Below are 20,404 nucleotides of genomic sequence, written 5' to 3'. Positions count from 1 at the left end.
TTGTTACAATGCAAACATACACACGTCTGTTTGGAATACCTTCAGCTCGGCTGTTCTCAAACTCCACATCAAAGGTGCCGGTCAGAGGAGGAGTGGCCCGGTGAGGCCGAGCGACTGTGGCGATGGCTCCTCCGTCCCTGTACTCGGCCATGTCCTCGCTGCTGTTGGACATCTAGGAAATACAAGCAGAGAAAGAAGAGGGTTAAAAAAAATACTATTATGACCATAATGTTTGATATGATATCCTTCGTGTCGGGGGAACAGATGTTTTTTTGTACTCAAGGGATCGACGTGTGGGACTGTTTAACCCAACAAACTCAAAATGGATCACAAATGGAAAAGTTTGAAACTGAAGTTCAAACTGCTTTGTGAGAGAGATCAGTCATGTAGTCCTGAATGATCTGGTGTTTGTCACTGACTTTAAAACATCCAAAAAATGACTAGTCCTTTTTTTATACTGTGTTTTGTTGTGATGTGTACTTACATGTTCCCAAATGTTAACGCAAAGTAACCTCTCACTGAGTGAGAGTGACAAAGGAAGCCACCACACAAGGCTAAACATAAACAAAACTTAAAAAAATCCCTCAAACATTTGTGCCTGAGTCACGTCGGATAGATTTTTGTGATTAATGATGTTTATTTAATGGTATGTTCACCTCATCCAAAGCAAACTTTGTGCTTATTTGCACTACAAGCGCTAATGTTTATTCACCCCAAACCGACAGATTACTTTGATGTAAATAAATCATGAATGGGTGAGCAAAAGCACCAAAGGTGTGTGTGTGTGTTTGTTAGTTTTTCATTTAGTGAATTAAGGTCAACCTCTCACTAAACTCAGCACTTCTCAGAGTTCATTTCCCCTCCAGCTTACATTACAGAACGTCTCCACAGATCGCTGCTGCAGTCAGGTTGATAAACGATGTGTTTTTATTATATCACATTGTGTCATTGCTTGTGTTTGGAGTGGTTTTGCATATATTTGTTGTGTTTTGTGTACTAGTCTGATCTCTGGTAAACCTGTTCCTATGAAAATAAACTCATGATAAATCAGGTCAGTAAAGAAAATGGAAGGTATATCTATGTAAAAACTTAACCCCAGATGCAAAAGGATTATTTTGAATCATCATAAATGATAGAGGATGAAGAAACAGTGGATTAATGTCAGATTTAATAGTGCTATTACAACAGACACTACATCCAGCAGTCACACATTTCCCTGGAATTTGTTAGGCAAATGATGACTGTAGAGCATGTCGAGGCAGGAGACAACTACAGGGTCACTGTGGTGCCGCTCTGTTCTGAAAGTTATATCACATGGCTGTGGGCTACAGATCATTTCCTCTGTTGCTATGAGTCAATACTGCTGAAGCAACACTGTTCCTCAAATCTGACATTGGGTAAACATTGTTTTCCCTGTCCTGTCTTTGCTGTTTTAAAGAAGTAAGATCAGAATCTACAAGTACTTGTTTTGCCTTTTTCGTCTTCTTGTTCAGAACCGTCATTATTTTGGGTATGAGCAGAAAGACTCAGGTCTGATTTCTGGCCCAAGACCTGTCTTTGTGCGGATTTTATTACTCAAGAAACACACACAAAAAAAAGGCAGATTAGAGGCTCCTCATTGTTGCTCCGACAGACAGAATGGGAAGGCCCCATTTTCTCATTCACAAACTTAACACCATTTTTTTTCTTAACACTTAAGTTATCTTATAGAAATAAAACACTGAGGAGGATGGAGGAAGGTCTATGTTTTGCGGGGTGTCTGATTCACTGTCAGGTGGTTTGCAAGGGAACCACTTTGTGTTGAAAATGGTGACGATCAGATAAAGAGGCATTTTTTCAAAATAGTCTTCAGCGTATGCAAATTTAAGGCAATGTAATGGGGCCCTGTATGAGGTCGAAGTAGACATTTACAATGCTGGACAGTATATTGTTGCTTTCTTGCAGATTATGTGGGTTAAAATAAAAATCAATGCAACTTGTTCCATAAATTCATTTAATAAGTTACCTGCAGGAAGCCAACTTCTAGCAGTGGGAACCCAAAAGCACAGTCTGTTGGTGTGGCTTTGATCTCGTATCTGATCTGTGAGCCAAGTGAGCCGTCTTTGGTGACAGCAATCACATCGAAGGAATGACCAGCGCTCTCAAAAGGTGGAGGCTTCCTCTTGTTGAGAACATCTGTAAGAGAACATGAATGAAATAAACTGTTAAGTCTTACTGGCCAACATCTGTCCAGTCCTACTGTTACAGATCAGCGTCAAGTATTATGCCAAAAAAGGAATTCACATGCTCCACAATGTTGAATTGCTACAAAAAATATACAGTGTGCAGACGGAAAAACACTGGGTACCATTCTCCACCATCGTGGTGGCTCTCTTTCCAATGTGAACGGCATCCACAAAGAAATCAGCACCAGACTCGTCTTTGTAGAGGTAAAGCTCCTGCAGACTGTATTGGCTTCCGATGTACTCTGTCTGCAGGGAACTCAGCAGGTCCATGCATTTGTAACTCCACCTATCAAAAAATATCAACATTTTAAGATGAAACTTTGCTGAGAATGTTGCACATATTACAAATTTGACAAATTACAGTAACTACATGTTTTTCACTGACTTTTGTCCCTTATTAAAGACAGTTGTGACCTTGGCGGTCTCCGTCTTGGTTTGGCCTTGGCTGTTGCGGTACGAGAACATTGCTCCAACTTCATTCTTCAGCATTCCCTTGTAGGCAAAGCAAACCTGCAAGAAAGGATTGGAAAATGTTCCAAATTATGTTTATGATTAAAATAAAAAAGGTTATAAGCGGTTGTGGTTAAAATCTCCCCCAGTGAAATGGACCAAACCTTCAAGAACCTCATATGTCATCATGTGAATGGACACAACCTGACATTTCAAAGACGCCGTCTTCAACTGTGGTGAATAAATTCAAAAATGAACAAAATAAGCACTATATAAAGGAGCTGTGTGTTTTACCGTGGGATGTTTGTCCAATGAAACTTGTCCGTAGCTGCCACCAGACTCTTTTTTGTAACTATCCTTGAAAAGAACCGCAGCGTTCTTCAGTGACCATTGGCCACAGAAACCAGAGTTCTTCACTGGAGTCCCTGCAGCGGCGCTATCGAACTGAAAGAAATCAGTCCAAGAAATCAGAAAACTGTGAGAATCCAAGATCAGATACTGTCCAAAGATTTAAAGCATGTGAGCAGATTTCACTGACCTGAGAGTTGTCACTTTCAAAGTCCTTGAAGTATGCCACTTCAGTCCCTTCAGTGGTTAGGATCTCACTGGGACACTCGGCTTTAAACAAGTCCTCCAGAGCCTGCTGCACCTGTTCACAAAATCACACAAGGTAGATTTTAGAAGTGTTTCTACTTTTATGTTGTTTATACACAGAGGAGGCTGCAATGATGAAACTAAATCTATTAAAACAAAATAAATGAAATGTCATAAAGTAATTAGGACTGTAAAGAATGTGAACTGTAAAGATTGTGGGGTCATACATTTGTAAATATCTTAGACATCATCCCAACGCACTGAATCACTATTTCAGATTAGTCCTAGCACAAAGAGAGACAGAGAGGCATCAGGTTTCAGCATTTATACGCAACAGACCTCGGACTCAGTTGCATTGAAGGCGATGGGCTTTGTAGCGACTCCCGCCCAGAGCAGAGTGAACGTCTCCATGTTGCTTCTCCCCTTTGTAACCTCAACAACAGTGACGTTAGTATCTGCGCCATAAACTTCAGAGTGAAGTGTTTTGAAATCCCCTGTAGTCAAAGAAGGCAGACGATCAATTAATCTATTTCATTAAAACCGTAAATTCAATCTTAAAACTCCAATATAATGTTGTATTAAGTAATTTGCAGTCGTAAATTCTTCATACCTCTGTTTGAATTGAACGTGACTGTGTAGTGAGACCCTTGGCTGTCGTCCTGTTTGGTGACCTGGACTGTGTCGGGTTTGATGGACCAAAGGCTGTTCAACGCTGCTTCCACCACAGCTGCAGAGGCGCTGACTGGAATCGGTCCTACAGAGGAAAACGGCAAACCTCATCAACAAACACACTGGTTGTTATATAATAAAGTTTGGTTTAAATATGGCAACAGCTTTAAGGTTTTTCGTTAGCTGCCACCAATGCTAAAAATGTATGTAGTGATAGTATTTTAAAGGTGCAATCTGTAAGAGATGTCCTCCCATCGAATTTATCACCAGAGTAATTGCTAACTGTAGCTGCTGTTAGCTAGTGAGCTAAGTTACCCTTGCAGCTAGCTGTCTTTTTAGCTGGCTCTGGGACCAGGGCTGGGACCTTGGAGTAGTTAAAGTACTGGGGGATTGCTGATGTTGTTCAAACTACCCTCTCCTAAGACATAATATGGCTAAGGGCTAGCTGGTTAGCATGCCAACTTCAATGTCCCTGCTGCACAGTATATAGGTCTTTGAGATAATGTCAAAACTGACATTCCTTCACATTTTAAATGCATTAAACTAAAATTCTTGCATTTTGCACCTTCAAGGTAACAGACAATACTCACACAGTGGCCATTTTGCAATCACGTCACACTCAGGGTGGGAAGATAAAAGGTTATGTTGCCATATTACAGGTTGAGAATCTGACATCTTATTATCTTTTAACCACTTCCTGGATGATATTTCAAGGTAAAACAATACATCTGATGACCCAGGAGCTAACATTAGCATTCAACCACTTCCTTGCTAACATTATTGTTTGATTCCATACGGTGTGTTTTACTTCTAGGCTTGAATAAATATTTTCAAGACCTGCATTGATATTGTTGAGGTGATTTACGCCTTTCCCATTGTATTCTACTGTTTAATGTACACGTACACGTGGTTTACTGCCACTGTTAGCTGGCTGTCAACCAATATTTGATCTTTACCCTCCCTGAGCATGACACCAGAAGAAGAAGCTATGTGAATATGGTCTATAAATGTCCATGTTACAAATGCACTAAATGTTTTATTTTACCAGTCTTTGCATCCCCATAGCCAAGGCTGAAGAAGGTGCTCCCACAGAGATGGCTGGCACAGTTGCTGCCGACAGTAATCCTCTGGACCTCTTTGTCGACAGTACCGTCGCTTTGCCAGGATTGAAAGGTAACCACCTAGATAACAGTGAGATGGAGAAAAGGTTAGGTTGAGAAGAGAAAATGACTTTTCAACAAACACCGGAGAGCAGATGTAAGTTAAACACGAAGGCGTAGAGATGCTAGCATAATACCTTGAAAACACAAATTGTTTCACTTCAGAAAGCTTGAAAATTAGGACAATTTCAAAAGTAACACAAAATGTATTTGTCTCTTCTCATCGACAACTGTACATTGATTTTCCAAAATACAGTCTCATGGGGAACACCGGAAGAGCCAAGCTAATTGACTCCTCGCTGTACCTTCATATTTAGCATACAGATAAGCGAGAAGTAAAGAGTATTTCTCCACTGAGGGGAGGTGGGCAGTCTGGGAATAAGTGAACAGTGCAAAGCTACAGGATAGCAACAGGTGAGCCACTACATACCTGTTCCTCATCGAACACTTCATAATCAGCCACGAGAACCTGAATCTCATTGACAGCATCGTTCGTCTGGGCTTCTGTAAAGGAACTCTCCCCCTGGAACACGGCAACGTTGAGGTTAGCTGGACCGCCGTAATTTTGATGCAGAATTTCCAAGTAGTAGCTACAGAAAACAAACAAACAAAAAAACATAAAAAAGAATATAAAACTTTTCAAAGGAAACTTTAAGTAGTGTAGTTTTTGTTTGTAGTTTTCATGAGGTTATCAGAGTTGTAGTCCCGTACTTACGGTTTTCCTCCTTCCAGATCCATCACAACAGACTTTTGTGAGTCCTGTCGATAATCTGGGACGTAATATGTTTGGTACGCCACTTTAACCTAAAGTGGAGGTTTGGGAAAAAACACGTTATACATTTAGCATCTAAATTTCTTGAGTTATTTTGATTGTCTCTACAGACGCCGAGAATAGTAGTTCTATGCTGTTGCAATGAAATGAAAATCCAAAATGTATTATTTCTTTATCTTGTGTGTCTGTTACATGTTGTCTTTTTTTAAAAATTATTTTCCCTCATAATTTGATATAAGAGTATTTACTGTCATGGGTTTGGGCTTTTGGTCAATTGATTCCCTATTTTATGTTGAAAGGGTATCCTCCACTTCCTGTCTTGGTCTCTTTTCCCGCCCTATCTCCTGTTCCCATGTGTTCCCAGTGTTCTGTTCTGTGTTCCTGTGTTTCCTGCATTTCCTCTGTTTATCTATTTCACGTTTTGTCCCGTGTCCTCAAACTATTCTGATTTCCTATGTTTTGGTTGTCAGTTACTCCTACTCCTTTTACTTTGGATTATCAGTTGACTACGATACAGCACTTTTAATTATTGTAATCTAGAAGGTTACACACATTAGTCAGTTTAGAGCAGATAAGTGACGGCCAAGCTACAACAAATATAATTCACGTTGACATGGGGGATCTGGAAAATAAACCACACTCTGATATTTTCTGTTTAAATCTCTTGGTACAGTTGTCAAGTTGCCATCCATACATGCTGGAATGGCACTCCTGATATCAAACAAACATCTGAATTAATAAAAGAAAACAAGCTTTTATTTTCTTTGTGTATAAGGTTTGGTTGTTTTGAGACAAGATAATGAAATAATTAACTTGTGATCTTGAAATGATAGAATCAAAAAATATTTGCTAGTGTTCTTGAATGGAAACATGATTTATCTAGATTTTGTACACATACCTAGCAGTAAGCATGATTAATTGTGAAGTAAACTGTCTGTTCTTACCTTATCTTCTGGACGGCTGGAGTTGCTGAGGTAGAGATCGCATCTGTCGTCACACTGGAGGTAAAACGTGTAGTTGCCGCTGGCCGGAGGGACAAAGAAGCCTCTGGATCGTGTACTGAACTGATCTCTCATAGAAAAGTAGTGAGGCATGGTGTCGACCCACTGTGCCCAATATCCAGGTTTGCTCTCATTGTAGCTGAGGATGTCAGTCAGATAACGAGGTCTTGTGACGTTCCACACCTCCATCTTCAAGCCTCTTCCACCTGTGTTTAAAAAGGACATAAATGGTGGTGCAGCAAAATTACAGCTGAAACAATTAGTTGATTAATCAACGAGTCGACCAGCTGCTGCTAAAAAAGTGAGAATTAGTTTCTTTATTTTGACTAATATGATAATAAATTGAATGTCTTTGAATTTTGAACTTTCAATAAGACAAAAAAAAAAAAAAACACTTCAAGACGTCATCGTAGGTTCTTATTTTTCACATTTTTTTTTTTTGACATTTATAAAGACAGTGATTTATCGCTCAGTTGAGAAAATAACCAGCAAAGCAGTCAAAAATCAAAACAATCAAGCAGTGGACACGTGAATTTTGACTTGAAATTGATTCCGGTGCCTCCTGAGGACAAAAGCAGCATGAGCACCACTTGGTAAATGCCTTGAGCCGGCTAGTATGTGCTAATGTTCTTTTCCTGAGAATCCTGATGTGAAAGGTCGTAGAACCGGTGTCTGTATTGTCTGTCGACGTCAGCTCGGAGAGAACTTTCTGTATGATGCGTAATCATAAATGTGCCTGTAACACAGTCAGATAACAGACTGTCTTGTTACGGTACACAGCACATCAAAGAGGCTCGGCTGCTGATAGACTGTGACAAGTGATGAGAGAAGATTGTCATCTGCACGACCATCATCGTGACAGGTGAGAAAGATGCTTTGAATTCTTGCCGTGATCGACCGATCGTCTTATGCGAACTTGCTGTTCAGATAATGACACAGCACAACATAAATCAGCCAGACGGATCAAGTCAAGCATCAGCTGCTTGACATCAGAGGACAATAAGAGGAGTTGTTTCTCACCTGGGTAGACTGTCATGCTGTTCATCTCGTGCTTGGCGGTCCTGCAGACAATCTTGTCATCGGACACAGACTGGATTGCACATGGCAGGCCTGAAGAAAACAAGCATTGGAAAGGTGATGTAGGGGATAATGTTAGACTGTTTAATTCTCCAAAGCATTTGATGAAGAAATACAACCCCAAATACATGAAATATGGATTCATAGTGTCAGGCAGTTTTTGATTATTTGTTTGGAAAACACGATCAGATGTGGGCTGTAAATAACAACAGGTTTGCAATCTGTGTCCTAATCCACATCAGATTCAAACAAAACAATAGCAAAGGATTTACCTGACAATATAATATGTATTTATCTTTATTACTAATTTTAAACCACAGCAGTGAAGACGAGATCATAGACAATGTTCTGAAAAAGCAGATTAAATTGATAAGTATACTTTGAGTTCCAGCTCTGTTTCATGTATCTGATTTTAAATAATTTCTATTGTTTATTTTAATAAGTTTCTTCTAAACCAACAGACTCCTCTCTGACAGTCATCACTTTTACAATTTGAAAATGTGGAGGATAGTGATTTAATTGCAATAACTTTGAAGGCAGATTTTAGGATGTTTTGAAACATTCAAGTGAAGTGACTGTCACACGTTCTGTCTCAACAACATATCTAAAAACAGGTAAAATGACTCTTGAAGTGTTGCGAAACGCAGCAGCAGCAGGTCTTTTGTCATGGTTGGTTGTGTCTCTAAACTTTCCAGACGATTCTTTCCCCTGCCGTGCGACAACTCTGTGGTTTTCCTTTGTTTGTCGCGCCTTAAAGTATGTGCACATTCTGTGGCGCTAAAAAGGATTATCACCGTCGCGTGACTGGAGGCCCCGGCAATGGGCCTTGGAGTTTTGTTTTTTGGCGACGCACCACATCACCTATTCATGCCGAACACTTTGTACCGTGTTAGAAACAATATCAGTCACTCGATCGTAGTGTTAGAAACTGGCTAGAGGGAGTTTTGTGTAAGTTTCCGGTCTGGCAGTGGTGATTACCTCCAATGAGAGCGCGTGCTGGGCGATCGGTTTGGTCGAAGAAGCGCCCGTGGATGGTCACCAGGGTGCCACCCATGATGCTGCCCTTGGATGGAGACACTCCCGTCACCTCTGAACAAGAGACACAAGACAGGTTTCACTGCGATGAGAACAAACGCGACACAGTTATGACACGTGAACAAATCTCTGTCTGACGTACCTGCAAAGGTCTGAAACATGGAGAGCTTGTTCAAGGATGAAACCCTGAACAGTTTCTTCTCTGCTAAACTCCTAAAGATTTTAAATGTATGAATTAGTGTTATTAGAGTTGCTTATACGATGCCACTGTTGTTGAGCATCATTGGAATTAGCACAAATCAAATATTTTAACAGTGCTTTACCTTCCATAGTCAGCATCAAGAATGTAAGTCCAGTTCTGATGCCCTGTGAGAAACAAAAGAATAAATAATCAAGCACAGTTTGCTTCATTTTAAAATCTTTTGAAGATAATTAATATCAAGCACATCTGTAATTGTGGACAAAAGCAGCGTACCAACATAAGTCCCCGACATTTTGCAGCTCATGTATCCCCAGCGAGACATTTCGTTGTCCAGTTGTAGGTTATATCTTTTAAGATATGGAAGAAAAAAAAAAACCTGTTAGTACTGTGCAAAATACCAAATGATTTTCATCAATGTTGTGTGTTTAGTGCATGTTGCTGTGTTTTTACTGTGATTTTATTTCCAAAAGCAAGTTACATCTTGACAAAGTACTCACAGCTCATCTGACTCCGGTTTAAGCAGCTCGCATGGCATCCCTCCCATGAAGGATCTGCAGAAAACAAGTTTAATTGTCATTTTTACGTGATTACACGTTTAACCTCTCATCCTCTTATGAACTTATGTTGTACAACACAGTGTAAAACCAATAGAACCTTTTCTAACGGAGATCTAAAAATACAAATCAATATATCGAGCGATTTAGTGAAGGGTTGTTTTTCAGTCTGAGAGGTTAAATTAAACAAACACGCAAGCAAACACACTTCTTCAGTATCTCAGTCTCATATTTTCTCAAACTGAAGCTACTTCAGTGAGTTCATATCATTTCATCTGTTTGAAATGTGAATAAGCATTTTTAAAACATGTTTTTAAAGCTTCATAATTTCATTTTGTGTTACCACTAGAAATAGGTTTACATGTTTTGCATTGTCCAGTCAATTTGCCCTCTTTTACTGAGAGAATATCATCAACCAGCAGTCCTTTAAATATCCTTTACTCTTTATTTAATATATTCTGTACCTCAGAAATCTGACGTTGAGGCCATTGGTGCTCACTTGGGTGTTGCTTCCGTACACATCAGTCCAGATCAGTCCTCGCAGTGTCACCACGGTGTCTGCATCAGTGTGAAGAGAAATATAAAGATAAATATTTAAATGTGAAGTTCAGACGCGACTCTGTACATTAACTGTGTGCTGCAGTGATAAAGTGCTGTACCTGGGGGGCCAGTTCGAGGAGTCACCTCTGTGATAGTCGGCGTGCGAAACCAGCGAGTCTGAGAAGAGATACGACGAGAATGAATAAGACTTTTGGAGCACAATTCAAACTTGTGTCTGTGTCGAATGTGCTGCACACTTACATAAAAGCTGCACTGCACAGATTTTTTCACGCCTTTGCATATACTTTGATCAGGAATGGGAACACCGTCCACACTGACACGAACCACATAGTCATCCTTCGGCATGGCTCTGCCATGGAACAGATTAAATACATATGCATGAAGACATATTTGTACTTTTTAAGGAATGTGTTCCATCAGTTCAGAGCTCCGGGCCTGCAGGCTACCTGGTGTAACACATGATCTGGTTGCCGTGTGTTGAGTCTCTCTCCACGTCGCAGGTGATGGACCGGGTGTCTGACACCAGGGTGACACGGTTGCCAAATGTGTCGTCTTTTGGATTCAGCTGGAACTGGTTCTCGTTGGCAAAACCTGGAAATAATCAGCCGAACATAACAATTTCAAAACAATAAAAATGTTTTGTCTGTATAAATACAGGGTGAGTCCTGCTGGAGGGAACTGTTGAGGGCGGCTGAAAATGTGTCTTTAGTTTGACAAATTTGGGATTTGGAGTTGAGTTTTTGTCAAAGATAAAATTAACAGTGATGGAATGTAAGTATATTTACTCAAGTACTGAACTTATTTGAAGAGACATCATGTCATTTTTACTCATTTACTGTAAGTAACTAACTTCAGTGGTCTAATTGTGATGGCATTTTTATTTTCATTCTACAGTCTTTTTAATAAAACAAACAATTTCAACTCCAATTTCAAATTATGGAGAAAATAATGTGCAGATTAATTAATTCTGAAAGGAATCATTAAACCTATACAGTGATGGAATTTAACTGAACTTAAATTAAATTATTTACTTGTACTTTGCTTGAATATTTCCATTTTCTACCACTTCACACTTTGACTCTACTACATTTTGAAGGCATATAATGCACTTTTACAACACGAGTTACTTTGCTGTCTTGTTTGTCCTTTGCTACAGGACAAACAAGATAATCTCTGATCACCTTTTGGCCATTTTTAACCAGAGAAGTTTAATGTATGTGTTCATAGTGACATAACTGAATTAAAAACACACCCTCCACAGTTATTTTCTCGGATTAGTTTGGTCTGAATCCAGATTTAAACATCATAGTTTTGTAATCTGTCCTGTGTGAGGATTTATTCTCTCACCGTCTCCAAAGATGGTGATCCGTGTCGCTCCATTGTAGCTTCCGTAATGTGGACTTATGTAGTCGATGCGTTGAGCACCTGAAATATAGAAAACACAAACATAAGAGATCTTGTTTTTTTCCACCTGAGCAGTCGGCTGGTGGCGAACTGAGAGGGAATGTGTGTCACCACTCGGATCATCAGACCTCCGTTTGAATAAATACAGATTTCTACAAACTGTCATTGTTGTTGTTACTGTGAGACCGAATACTTACTGCAGCAGCACCACAGTGTGAGGAGGAGAGCCGCCGACCTCACCGGGGACCCCGTCCTGGAGATCTCCCTCATGTCCCTGCTGCCTCACCTGCGGTCTGCTGAGGGCCGGTGCTCAAGAGCTGCTGGGAAACGGTCAGATATTTAACTACAAACCTTTTTTTGTGTGTGTGTGTGTGTGTAAGAACTGTCTGTAACATCTTTACAGAGCTCACATTAGGCAGAATTGTTTTGATGAATAATTCAAAAGTGACAAATTTCTCTGGAGGAAAATCACTGAGAAATATTAATAAGTATTCTAAATGAAAACAATTTACACCACTGAGTAGATTAGAGACAAATCCTGACATGATTGTTAAAGAATTAAAGACGACGTTAATTAGATGTGGCTCCAAATCTGTTACAACAACTGAACGTTTTGGAAAGACTTTTATTGTCAAGTTGGAAACAGTTTAAAAATGTGAGTAAAGTTGCCCACCTGCCTGTTGAAAGTGCTGTTTAAATGTCTGTTAGCTGCCTCAGGTGTTGGGAGAGGATCTGCCGTGTCCACAACAAAGCTCCAACTCTTTATAAGGCTGCTCAGCGCTCCGCCTCTCCACCTGAGGCTGGGAGGAGCAGACCGCTCTGTCCATGCAGTTAATCAGCACCGCAGACTGTCTAAATCTGGAGCTGAAATCAGACACAACTGATTCGCTCATTTCCTGTTTGAGAGTAAAACAGGGGAGAAAAAAAAAAGGACGATGAGTAACGATTCTTGAGAAAAGTCTATCTATCTATCTATCTATCTATCTATCTATCTATCTATCTATCTATCTATCTATCTATCTATCTATCTATCTATCTATCTATCTATCTATCTATCTATCTATCTATCTATCTATCTATCTATCTATCTATCTGTCTGCAACTAACGGCATTTGGCAGGTTACTTTAAAAATGTAACCCTGTAATGTTTCTCTGTTAATATAACATTGTGCATTTTGTTTCCGTGTGAAGTGTTGTCTTGTGTGCACATGTGCACGGTCACTTATTCACTTATTCTTTATTTTAAAACTGTAATACTGTTAGTAAGCCTCTTTTTAACTGAATGTATCTATAATCTAATTACATCCCTTTTTCCCCTGTAACTTATTTTTTTTTTTATCCTGATTCCTGTAACTTGTATGACTTTACTTCCCAAGTCTAGCAAATAAAGATTATTGTCATTATAGATTAATCTGCTGATTATTTTCTTTAGGAATAAATTGTTTGGTTTGTGAAAAGTCTGGAAAATAAGAGATGCTGTCACGATTACCCAGAGTTATTCCATGAAATGTTTTTTGCATTGAAAAATGAGTTTGTCATTAATCACAAATATTATTTTGTTGGTTCTTGAACATTTTCATTTGTTTTATTTCAAAAATCTTATTTTGTAAAGTTACTGAAGCTGTTTTTGTGTTGTAAAATGTGTAGTGTAGAAGTATAAAGTGGCATGAGAAGAAAAAAATTTAGTAGAAGGTCCATTAATTTGTAATTCAGCTGTACAATGGCCAGAAAAATCCCATTAACTGAGAATTGACCTTTACATCATTAGAAACTGAACATTACACAGTCAGGATAAAAGGAAAACAGAAATACAACCAGAACATGTTAGGAATTATTTTGTATTTATTTGTGATTCATTTACTTTATATTGCACTGAATAAAACTGTATGGCGTTCCCGTTATTTTGAATTGTGACGTCATCTCACACGATTCTTGTACAAGTTTGTAACTGGAGAAAATCACATTGAGGTTGCATGAAAACATTCAAAACCTCATTTCAGTTTTTCCTTTGTTCAGCAGTGTAATCTAAAATGTAATCATCCTGAACAGCGTTACTCTGATGGTGTCCGCAGGTGTTAAACTATGTGGATCCTCAGAAACAAGTCTAAACTTGGCGGTGCGCTTGAGTTACGTCACTCTGCAGCTCAGGAATGTTAATAGCTGTGTGATTTCAACACAAACCAAAGACAGGAAAAACTTGACTTTTCACAATATCCAAAGTGTGAGTGTATTATTAGTGTTCCATCACATGCTGAACAGACAGAAATCACACTATTACAGTAACCATTAATCATCACAGTCACGGTCTATTCAGGTTTCCTCCCACAGAGCAAAAGAGTTGCATTGTTTCCCGGATTCACAGAAATATCAGCAGACTTTCTAGAGGTTGTGAAATACTGAGGATGCTAAAGCCAAAGGTACCACCCAAACCATGACCTCCAGCGTTATTTACACACCAGAGAAGAGTTTGTCCATCAAACACAGTGAAGTCAGGCCCATAAAACAATACGAAACAAGGAGGGACAGAAATCTGATGTGTGAATTCAGCAGCTGGACAGCTGTGCAACTCTAGCAGCCTCGAGTGGTGGTGAGAGATAAACGTGTAAGATTTTAAAGGTAATCTCATCATCAATGTACCAAAATCATGTCCATCCACTCCGTCCAGAAAGAAGATGAGAATATATATGTATTTTTATTTATTTATTTATTTTTAGCTCTGCCAAGATGTTTTACTCCAGACGTTCTGTGTTTTCTTGCAACTCCAAAACAAAAGCAGCCATATAAAACTATTAACATGGAAAGTCTGCAAACTAAAGAGTAAAAAAAAAAATGCTGAATGTCGGATTTACTTAATGAATTATGATTTCTATTTCTATTTCATAGCCCTATATTCTTTTAAATATTTTTCACATAGATTTTTATTATTACTTCGTATAATATTTAATAAACATTGATCTTGATCACATTTTACGTTCAATATTTCATTTCAATCATCAATTTTAATACTTATATATTAAAAATATTTAATATTGATTGTACATTTATATTTGTTAATTTTTATCCTAGAGACCTACAATTCTTTTTCTTAATTTTTTCTTTTTAATATAATTTTCCCTGGTTGTATTTCTTATCATTACTCTGTATCTATGGTAAAGTCAGACATATAGAACAGCTCTTTATGCTCCTTTGTGCCTTTGTAAGTCTATGTTACAGATAAAACATTTGAACTCTTAATTTTTTTAATCTGCTGTTTTTTATTGTGACCTTGAACACAGCTACATATAGATTCACTGTTGAGTTTTCTCTGTATTATATCAAATCTGTTAAATGTGTTGTTGAGAGCTGTATGTCTCAATATATCAGCTGTGTTTTTCATCGTGTTTCAGTTTGCCAGAATGAAAACGATAAAATTTTATCTGTGCTCACAAACAAATTTTGTTTTTCTTCTTTTCACCTTCAGCTGCCACCGTATTCCATAAAATAACAAACATTTCACCTGTTTGCAGAATCAGAGTTATCGTCTTTCTTGGCCACGTGTCTGCACACAAACAAGGGACATGACAGCATGAGCTCCCAGGGGCCTCTGGGTAAATCTGCCCAACAAACGTCTTGTTTTCTTGCACAACGTTCATGAGAGCAACAGCAGCGCCCTGCAACTCTTCACTTTAAGATGATGATGGTTACTCTGTCAGTCTTTCCCTCCGTGTAATTTTAAACCATCAATTATGTTGTTTGACAAAAGAAAACAAGCAGAGCGACGATGAGAGAAAAACTACGGCCTGTTGGAGGTGAACATTTCTGTTTTTTAAGTATTTTCTTTGTTTCCCGGCTGTCTTTTCACTGCATCATTCTGAAGAGAACCTGGTTTGTCTACAGACAGCAGAGTCACACACACAGATCCAAATCAGTAAAACAATAAAGCCAGACAAGTATTACACATTTTAACAGGGCAGCTACCAAACATTTCTTGGTTTTCACAGTTGAGACTCATGGAGTCAGAAAAGAGCTTTGAATGAGTCAGACAAGGTGAAAGCAAAGTTTAAGAGAAACTGTTGTGGTGCGGTGAGGCACTCAGATGATCACTTGATGAGAGATAGTGTCACAGGAGAAACCACAACTTCTGTGACTCGGGAGAGATCAATTTATTTTTACACTGAGGAAGTTTGACAGCTGCGGTCATGGATGAGAAAAGCTGGACTAAAGATGCAGTCTAGAGTATAAAAATCCATCTGATGACCTCAAGATGTGAGCAAATCCCTTGTCATTTTTATTTATTTACTTATCTTATAAACTTATTGTTAATTTGAATAAACTAAGGCAATAATATAGAATGTGTACAAAGTCAAGTAAACCATCTAAAATTAACTATTCTCAAAGCTAAATGACATTAAAGAGAGAAAACTAAATAAACAGAGATAAATGGATACATAGATCTAATCTAATCAAATCAAATTGATTGATTTTGTATTGTGAAGAGTTCCCTCTCAATGCGTTTGTTGTTTCTTTAACATTTACCTCTACAGCATCAGACAACCGCATGTTCCTGTAAAGAATAGTAATACAGTAAAAGTACTCAACGTTTTCATTTAAAAGTCTGTTATTTCATCCAGAGTTCACTTCCTTTACAAAACAATTCTGTTTTGTTTTTTCAGTTTGCCATTTCATTGATAACATGTCAAAATATCTCACATCTTAGCACATTGTTGCCATGTGGTAAAGCAGGAAATATATATAAAATATCGACAAATGGAAATATTTCTGACAGCTTGTGAAATGCAATTTGCTTTTGTTAATGAGACAGAGATGAGAGGAACGCCGCCGCCCTCGTGTCTTTATGTTGTGCATGAGACTGCAGTCAGCAGCCGGTTACTTAGCTCAGCTTAGCTTAGCATAGAGACTGAAAACAGCTCACCTGGTTTTGTCTCCAGTCACCAAAATCTGCCATCTGCCATCAAAGGCTCACTATTATCTCTGGTATTTAATCCAGCGTTTGTTTATGCTGTACAAAAAACAAATGTAAAACTATTTCCAGGCCGGTTCAGTGACCTCTGTTTTTATACTTCAGTGAGATTTAGAGATACTTCTCAAGAAACATAGTCCAAAGTAATATAATGTAATATAATGTTATATGAATAACTGTGTTACTCAATACATCAAACTGTTTCTTTAACATAAAAACATAAAAGAAATGTTGGAAATTTGACTTAATTTTATGGAAATATCGACATTTTAGGCCACGTTTTATTAATACGTCCAGTAAAAACTAATGTGTTCTTTCACTTGTCAAGTTTCATAAAGTTACTCTCAATACGAGAAGCCACAGTGAGTGTTGGGACGGGAAAACTTTACTGTTCTGGGCCAGAATCTTTAAATAGCTCCCAGATCCGGATCCTGCATGAACAGTCTCTGACTTACTGCTCTGTTGTAGTTCTTTGGAGAACAACAAACACACACGGAGCGGCCCACAGCATGCAGACACTCAAGTTCAGCTGCAGCCCACAGACACAAGCTGTCACACTGCCCACATACCAAACCAAAAACTCAGTCTAAAAATACAATTAGTGCCGTCACAGACAGTATCATTTAACTGACAAATACTTTCCAAAGTTTGAATTCTTAAAAAAAAAAAAAGGACACAGGAGAAGAAATGTAGCCGAGCAGGTTCAGGCAGTGATGCAAAAAACGCATCTCGCACAAATTCCCGAAACGTCAAAATTGCATAACAGCAGCAGCAACATGAGCTAATGGCTGACGTGTTTGACCACAGCGACTTGAAGATCTTCAGCGATAAAAACAAGAAGTTCTGGCCTTTTTACATTACAATAACAACCACTTCCCTGCTCTTCAAATATATACTTTAAAAAAAATAGATTACTTTTACATATGAATGTAAATGCACAATTTGTCAGTAAAGAAACTGAACAATGCAAAACAAATAAAAACAAATGACTTTGTCTACTTAGGAAACATCCTAGAGAACTGGAGTTTCACAACACTGTATGAGAAGGAAATGATGACATTTGTGTCACACTATGGAGTTATTTTTAGAACAAATACCTCATCATGCTGTCTGGAACAAGAAAAAATGCAAAAAACAGTGAATCTGTCTGCATTCTGAGCATGAAAAGGTCAAACAGCTCTCTCGCAGAATTAAATCAAAACAAAAAAATCTGCACCCAGAATGACCAAAATAGGCATGACTTTATTTTTTTTTTCTTTCCAAAACTGCTGCATAACAAACTAAAATCAATATGAAAACACACAATACAAAATAAAAATAACACTTCAGCATTGCTCACAATGAGAACAAACATCAGTTTGGAGTTTAATCGTGGATCTACGGTGAGTAAAAAAATGTCTAGGTGGGAATCGTCTCGTTCACAAGGTGGCGTGTTGAGCTAGAAAAGCTCTGATTCTCTGCAGGAGCTCTTTCTTCACGCTGTCCGGTACGAGTGCTGATCAGGAGGGAAGAAAAAGAGGACAAGTGTCGATACGTCAGGACAAACTGAACACTGTGATTAGAGAGAGAATCACTCAACGCATGTGATCGTTGTAAAACTTTTAAGATTGTGACGTTGGATAACTGCTTGTCAGCTTATCTTCAGTCCAGAAACATGGCAGATGTAAACAAACGTGGTGCGATTTGCAGACTTGTGGCTAAAAGATACATTTCATTTTAAAATAATGTCCAGAATCCTCAAATCTTTCCCATATTTCCCCTCACGAGTCCCCTTTAAGTTGTGTTTTGGTTTCACTTCACAGGGGAATATAAATCCTCTGCATCAGCTTGTTCCACCTCTTTAATAAAAACAATATCATGTTTATAATAACTTATAACTTCTGTTTTTATGGTGACTATTGCGTTTCGTACATTTCATCTTTGTTTTTAGATGTTTCATTTCATATTAAGTTGATGTTAAATGATACAATTAGCCAAAAAAAGAAAAAGACAAGAAAATTCCGTGATTATCTCCTCACACTCACGCTGATGAAAAGTCGTGTGAAGCTTTGTAGTCCACAAAACTTTCCTGGAGCTTCACAGCAAAAACAGTGTTGCGGCTTTCATGTAACATAAAATCATTTAAAATGTCTCCAGCAAAATCCAAGCCTGCAGAAGCTGCAAAACTGATCTAACGTTATTTAAATCCCTTTAAAGCCTAATTCTTTACTCTAAACGCTTCGCTAAAAGCATTAGCACGCACCCTTTGTGCAAAAGCTTGGCCATGTGTTGAAGGTGTCAATAACAACTTTTCAAAAATGTATTTACAGGCTTCCAGAGATTTGGATTATGACGGAGCAACTGAATGGAGCCATTTTATTCTATTATTTCCCCACCAACTATCCCGTCTACTTCAGTTGTTAAGGAGAATGCTGCAACACTGTTTTGCTGTCAAGCTCCAGAAATGTTTCGTGGACTTCACCTGAGTCTCCATCATCATGAGGGTGAGTTTGAATGAGTCACTCCTGTGAACTGAAGTGTTTTCTTCATCAGACAAGTCTTGACAAAGAACTAAAACGCTGCTCAGACATTATTAACTTGAAAAGAATGTGCAAAGACAAAACATTAGGACACACTTTACATTAACAATGATAGTGTATGTGTATGTAGTGCTGATTTCCTATATGGTATATGATATGATTATATGATGCAAAGAGGGGTTAACAGTCTGTATCTACACTCTCTTATGTTATTAATAAGAACGGAGCAGGTAATGTACATTTTTCTTCTTCCTGCTCCTGTTTGGTTCAGAGGTTTTGGGTAAAAGTGCGTCATTTGTTTTGTACAGCTGTTGAAATGTAACTCTGAAATTAGGAAAATGATCCAGTCACGGACATGAACCGTATGATTTTCTGTACTTTGGTGATCTGTACCTCTGCCTTTGGGTGTGACGTCTGTGACCAGGTCCTCCACTGTGACGTGCTCCAGGCCCTTTTCTTTGATCACATCTGGACGAAAACAGCAAAAGGATATCAGAGGTCCAGTTTTAATGGAAGCACCGTTACACACACACACACACACACACACACACACACACACACACACACACACACACACACACAGTACCTTTGCAGTGAGCTTTCAGCTGATCCTTCCATCCACACTCCACCAGCTTCGCCCTGAGCAATTCTTTCAACCTGCAGCCACACATTTAGTTGTCACATGTAAACGCCTGCTGGCTTTAAAGAAAAAAAAAAAAAACATTCGTAGACAAATCACTGAAGGGGGAAGGGGGGTTAAAAAAAAAAAAAAGAAGCTTGCTTACCGCTCCCGTTCACCCATTTCTATCAGCTTCTGGTTGATTGCAGCCCTCATCTGCGAGTCTTTGCTCATGGTCTGTCTGAAATGAAGCACAAACAGCAGCAGAGTCGATTCGGGTTCAACGACCTCACGGAAACACACAGAAACGTTTTCTTTTGCTAGCTATCAGGTGAGCGGTACCTTTCGTCGAGATGGATCAGCTGGGGAACACACAGTCCCTTCACACAACCGCTCCGTGTAAAAAAAAACAAAAAAAACAGGAGGAGCTCAACGGTTCCGCTTTGGCAGTTGGAGTCAAGCTGACATCGTAATTGTAAAAAAAAATCTGGTCAGATACGGTAAGTTAAAGTAACATTAACGTATTTTGTTAGTACGTTTAATAGATAAAAAAAAGTACGTAAATATTTGAGAGGGAACATGAAGAACTCGACCTCCCATGA

The 20,404-nt window shown here is 38.6% G+C and overlaps 3 protein-coding genes across 6 annotated transcripts in view; 1 reads left to right on the top strand and 2 right to left on the bottom strand.

Annotated features, from left to right (window-relative positions):
• Window positions 1-12,455, bottom strand: part of pkhd1l1.1 (PKHD1 like 1, tandem duplicate 1) — a 36,994-nt gene extending 24,539 nt beyond the window's left edge. For 2 of the 4 annotated variants that reach the window (XM_037093543.1, XM_037093545.1), the window contains exons 1-25: window positions 12,378-12,455; window positions 11,902-12,021; window positions 11,648-11,725; window positions 10,747-10,891; window positions 10,541-10,649; window positions 10,399-10,456; window positions 10,204-10,297; window positions 9,683-9,736; window positions 9,459-9,532; window positions 9,307-9,349; window positions 9,126-9,196; window positions 8,927-9,037; window positions 7,892-7,981; window positions 6,815-7,077; window positions 5,814-5,902; window positions 5,529-5,688; window positions 4,984-5,119; window positions 3,880-4,023; window positions 3,609-3,763; window positions 3,214-3,324; window positions 2,970-3,119; window positions 2,611-2,735; window positions 2,348-2,511; window positions 2,006-2,175; window positions 40-172 (exon numbers count right to left, since the gene is read on the bottom strand). In XM_037093543.1, the coding sequence (XP_036949438.1) occupies window positions 40-172; window positions 2,006-2,175; window positions 2,348-2,511; window positions 2,611-2,735; window positions 2,970-3,119; window positions 3,214-3,324; window positions 3,609-3,763; window positions 3,880-4,023; window positions 4,984-5,119; window positions 5,529-5,688; window positions 5,814-5,902; window positions 6,815-7,077; window positions 7,892-7,981; window positions 8,927-9,037; window positions 9,126-9,196; window positions 9,307-9,349; window positions 9,459-9,532; window positions 9,683-9,736; window positions 10,204-10,297; window positions 10,399-10,456; window positions 10,541-10,649; window positions 10,747-10,891; window positions 11,648-11,725; window positions 11,902-11,974 (2,800 nt within the window). In that variant the 5' untranslated portion in view covers window positions 11,975-12,021; window positions 12,378-12,455. Of the gene's footprint in view, window positions 1-39; window positions 173-2,005; window positions 2,176-2,347; window positions 2,512-2,610; window positions 2,736-2,969; window positions 3,120-3,213; window positions 3,325-3,608; window positions 3,764-3,879; window positions 4,024-4,983; window positions 5,120-5,528; window positions 5,689-5,813; window positions 5,903-6,814; window positions 7,078-7,891; window positions 7,982-8,926; window positions 9,038-9,125; window positions 9,197-9,306; window positions 9,350-9,458; window positions 9,533-9,682; window positions 9,737-10,203; window positions 10,298-10,398; window positions 10,457-10,540; window positions 10,650-10,746; window positions 10,892-11,647; window positions 11,726-11,901; window positions 12,022-12,377 lie in introns of those variants that run through there. The other 2 variants (XM_037093544.1, XM_037093546.1) reach the window with 2 other exon arrangements.
• Window positions 12,456-17,886: 5,431 nt separating this feature from the next.
• On the bottom strand, window positions 17,887-20,230 carry LOC119017043 (transcription and mRNA export factor ENY2-2-like). The gene is made up of 5 exons (XM_037093435.1): window positions 20,145-20,230; window positions 19,969-20,043; window positions 19,770-19,840; window positions 19,577-19,651; window positions 17,887-18,159 (listed from the first exon to the last, which is right to left on the bottom strand). The coding sequence occupies exons 2-5, from the start codon at window positions 20,034-20,036 to the stop codon at window positions 18,083-18,085; spliced, it is 291 nt and encodes a 96-aa protein (XP_036949330.1). The 5' UTR covers window positions 20,037-20,043; window positions 20,145-20,230; the 3' UTR covers window positions 17,887-18,082.
• Window positions 20,178-20,404, top strand: part of nudcd1 (NudC domain containing 1) — a 32,300-nt gene continuing 32,073 nt past the window's right edge. Inside the window, exon 1 of the mRNA XM_037093434.1 lies at window positions 20,178-20,302. The gene's annotated coding sequence lies outside the window, so the exon portion shown is untranslated. The remainder of the gene's footprint in view (window positions 20,303-20,404) is intronic.

The sequence above is a fragment of the Acanthopagrus latus genome, chromosome 3 (genome assembly GCF_904848185.1).
Source record: "Acanthopagrus latus isolate v.2019 chromosome 3, fAcaLat1.1, whole genome shotgun sequence".
NCBI lineage: Eukaryota > Metazoa > Chordata > Actinopteri > Spariformes > Sparidae > Acanthopagrus > Acanthopagrus latus.
Note: the sequence above shows the minus strand (reverse complement) of the source record. Positions and strands in the feature narration are given on the sequence as shown.

Bases quoted from the DNA above. Each gene is read 5' to 3' on its own strand.
- LOC119017043 (XM_037093435.1), bottom strand. From the start codon at position 20,036: ATGAGCAAAGACTCGCAGATGAGGGCTGCAATCAACCAGAAGCTGATA. The intron at 19,841-19,968 runs GTAAGCAAGCTT...GTGTGGCTGCAG, and splicing joins GAAATGGGTGAACGGGAGCG to GTTGAAAGAATTGCTCAGGG. The intron at 18,160-19,576 runs GTACAGATCACC...CCTCCTGATCAG, and splicing joins CGTCACACCCAAAGGCAGAG to CACTCGTACCGGACAGCGTG.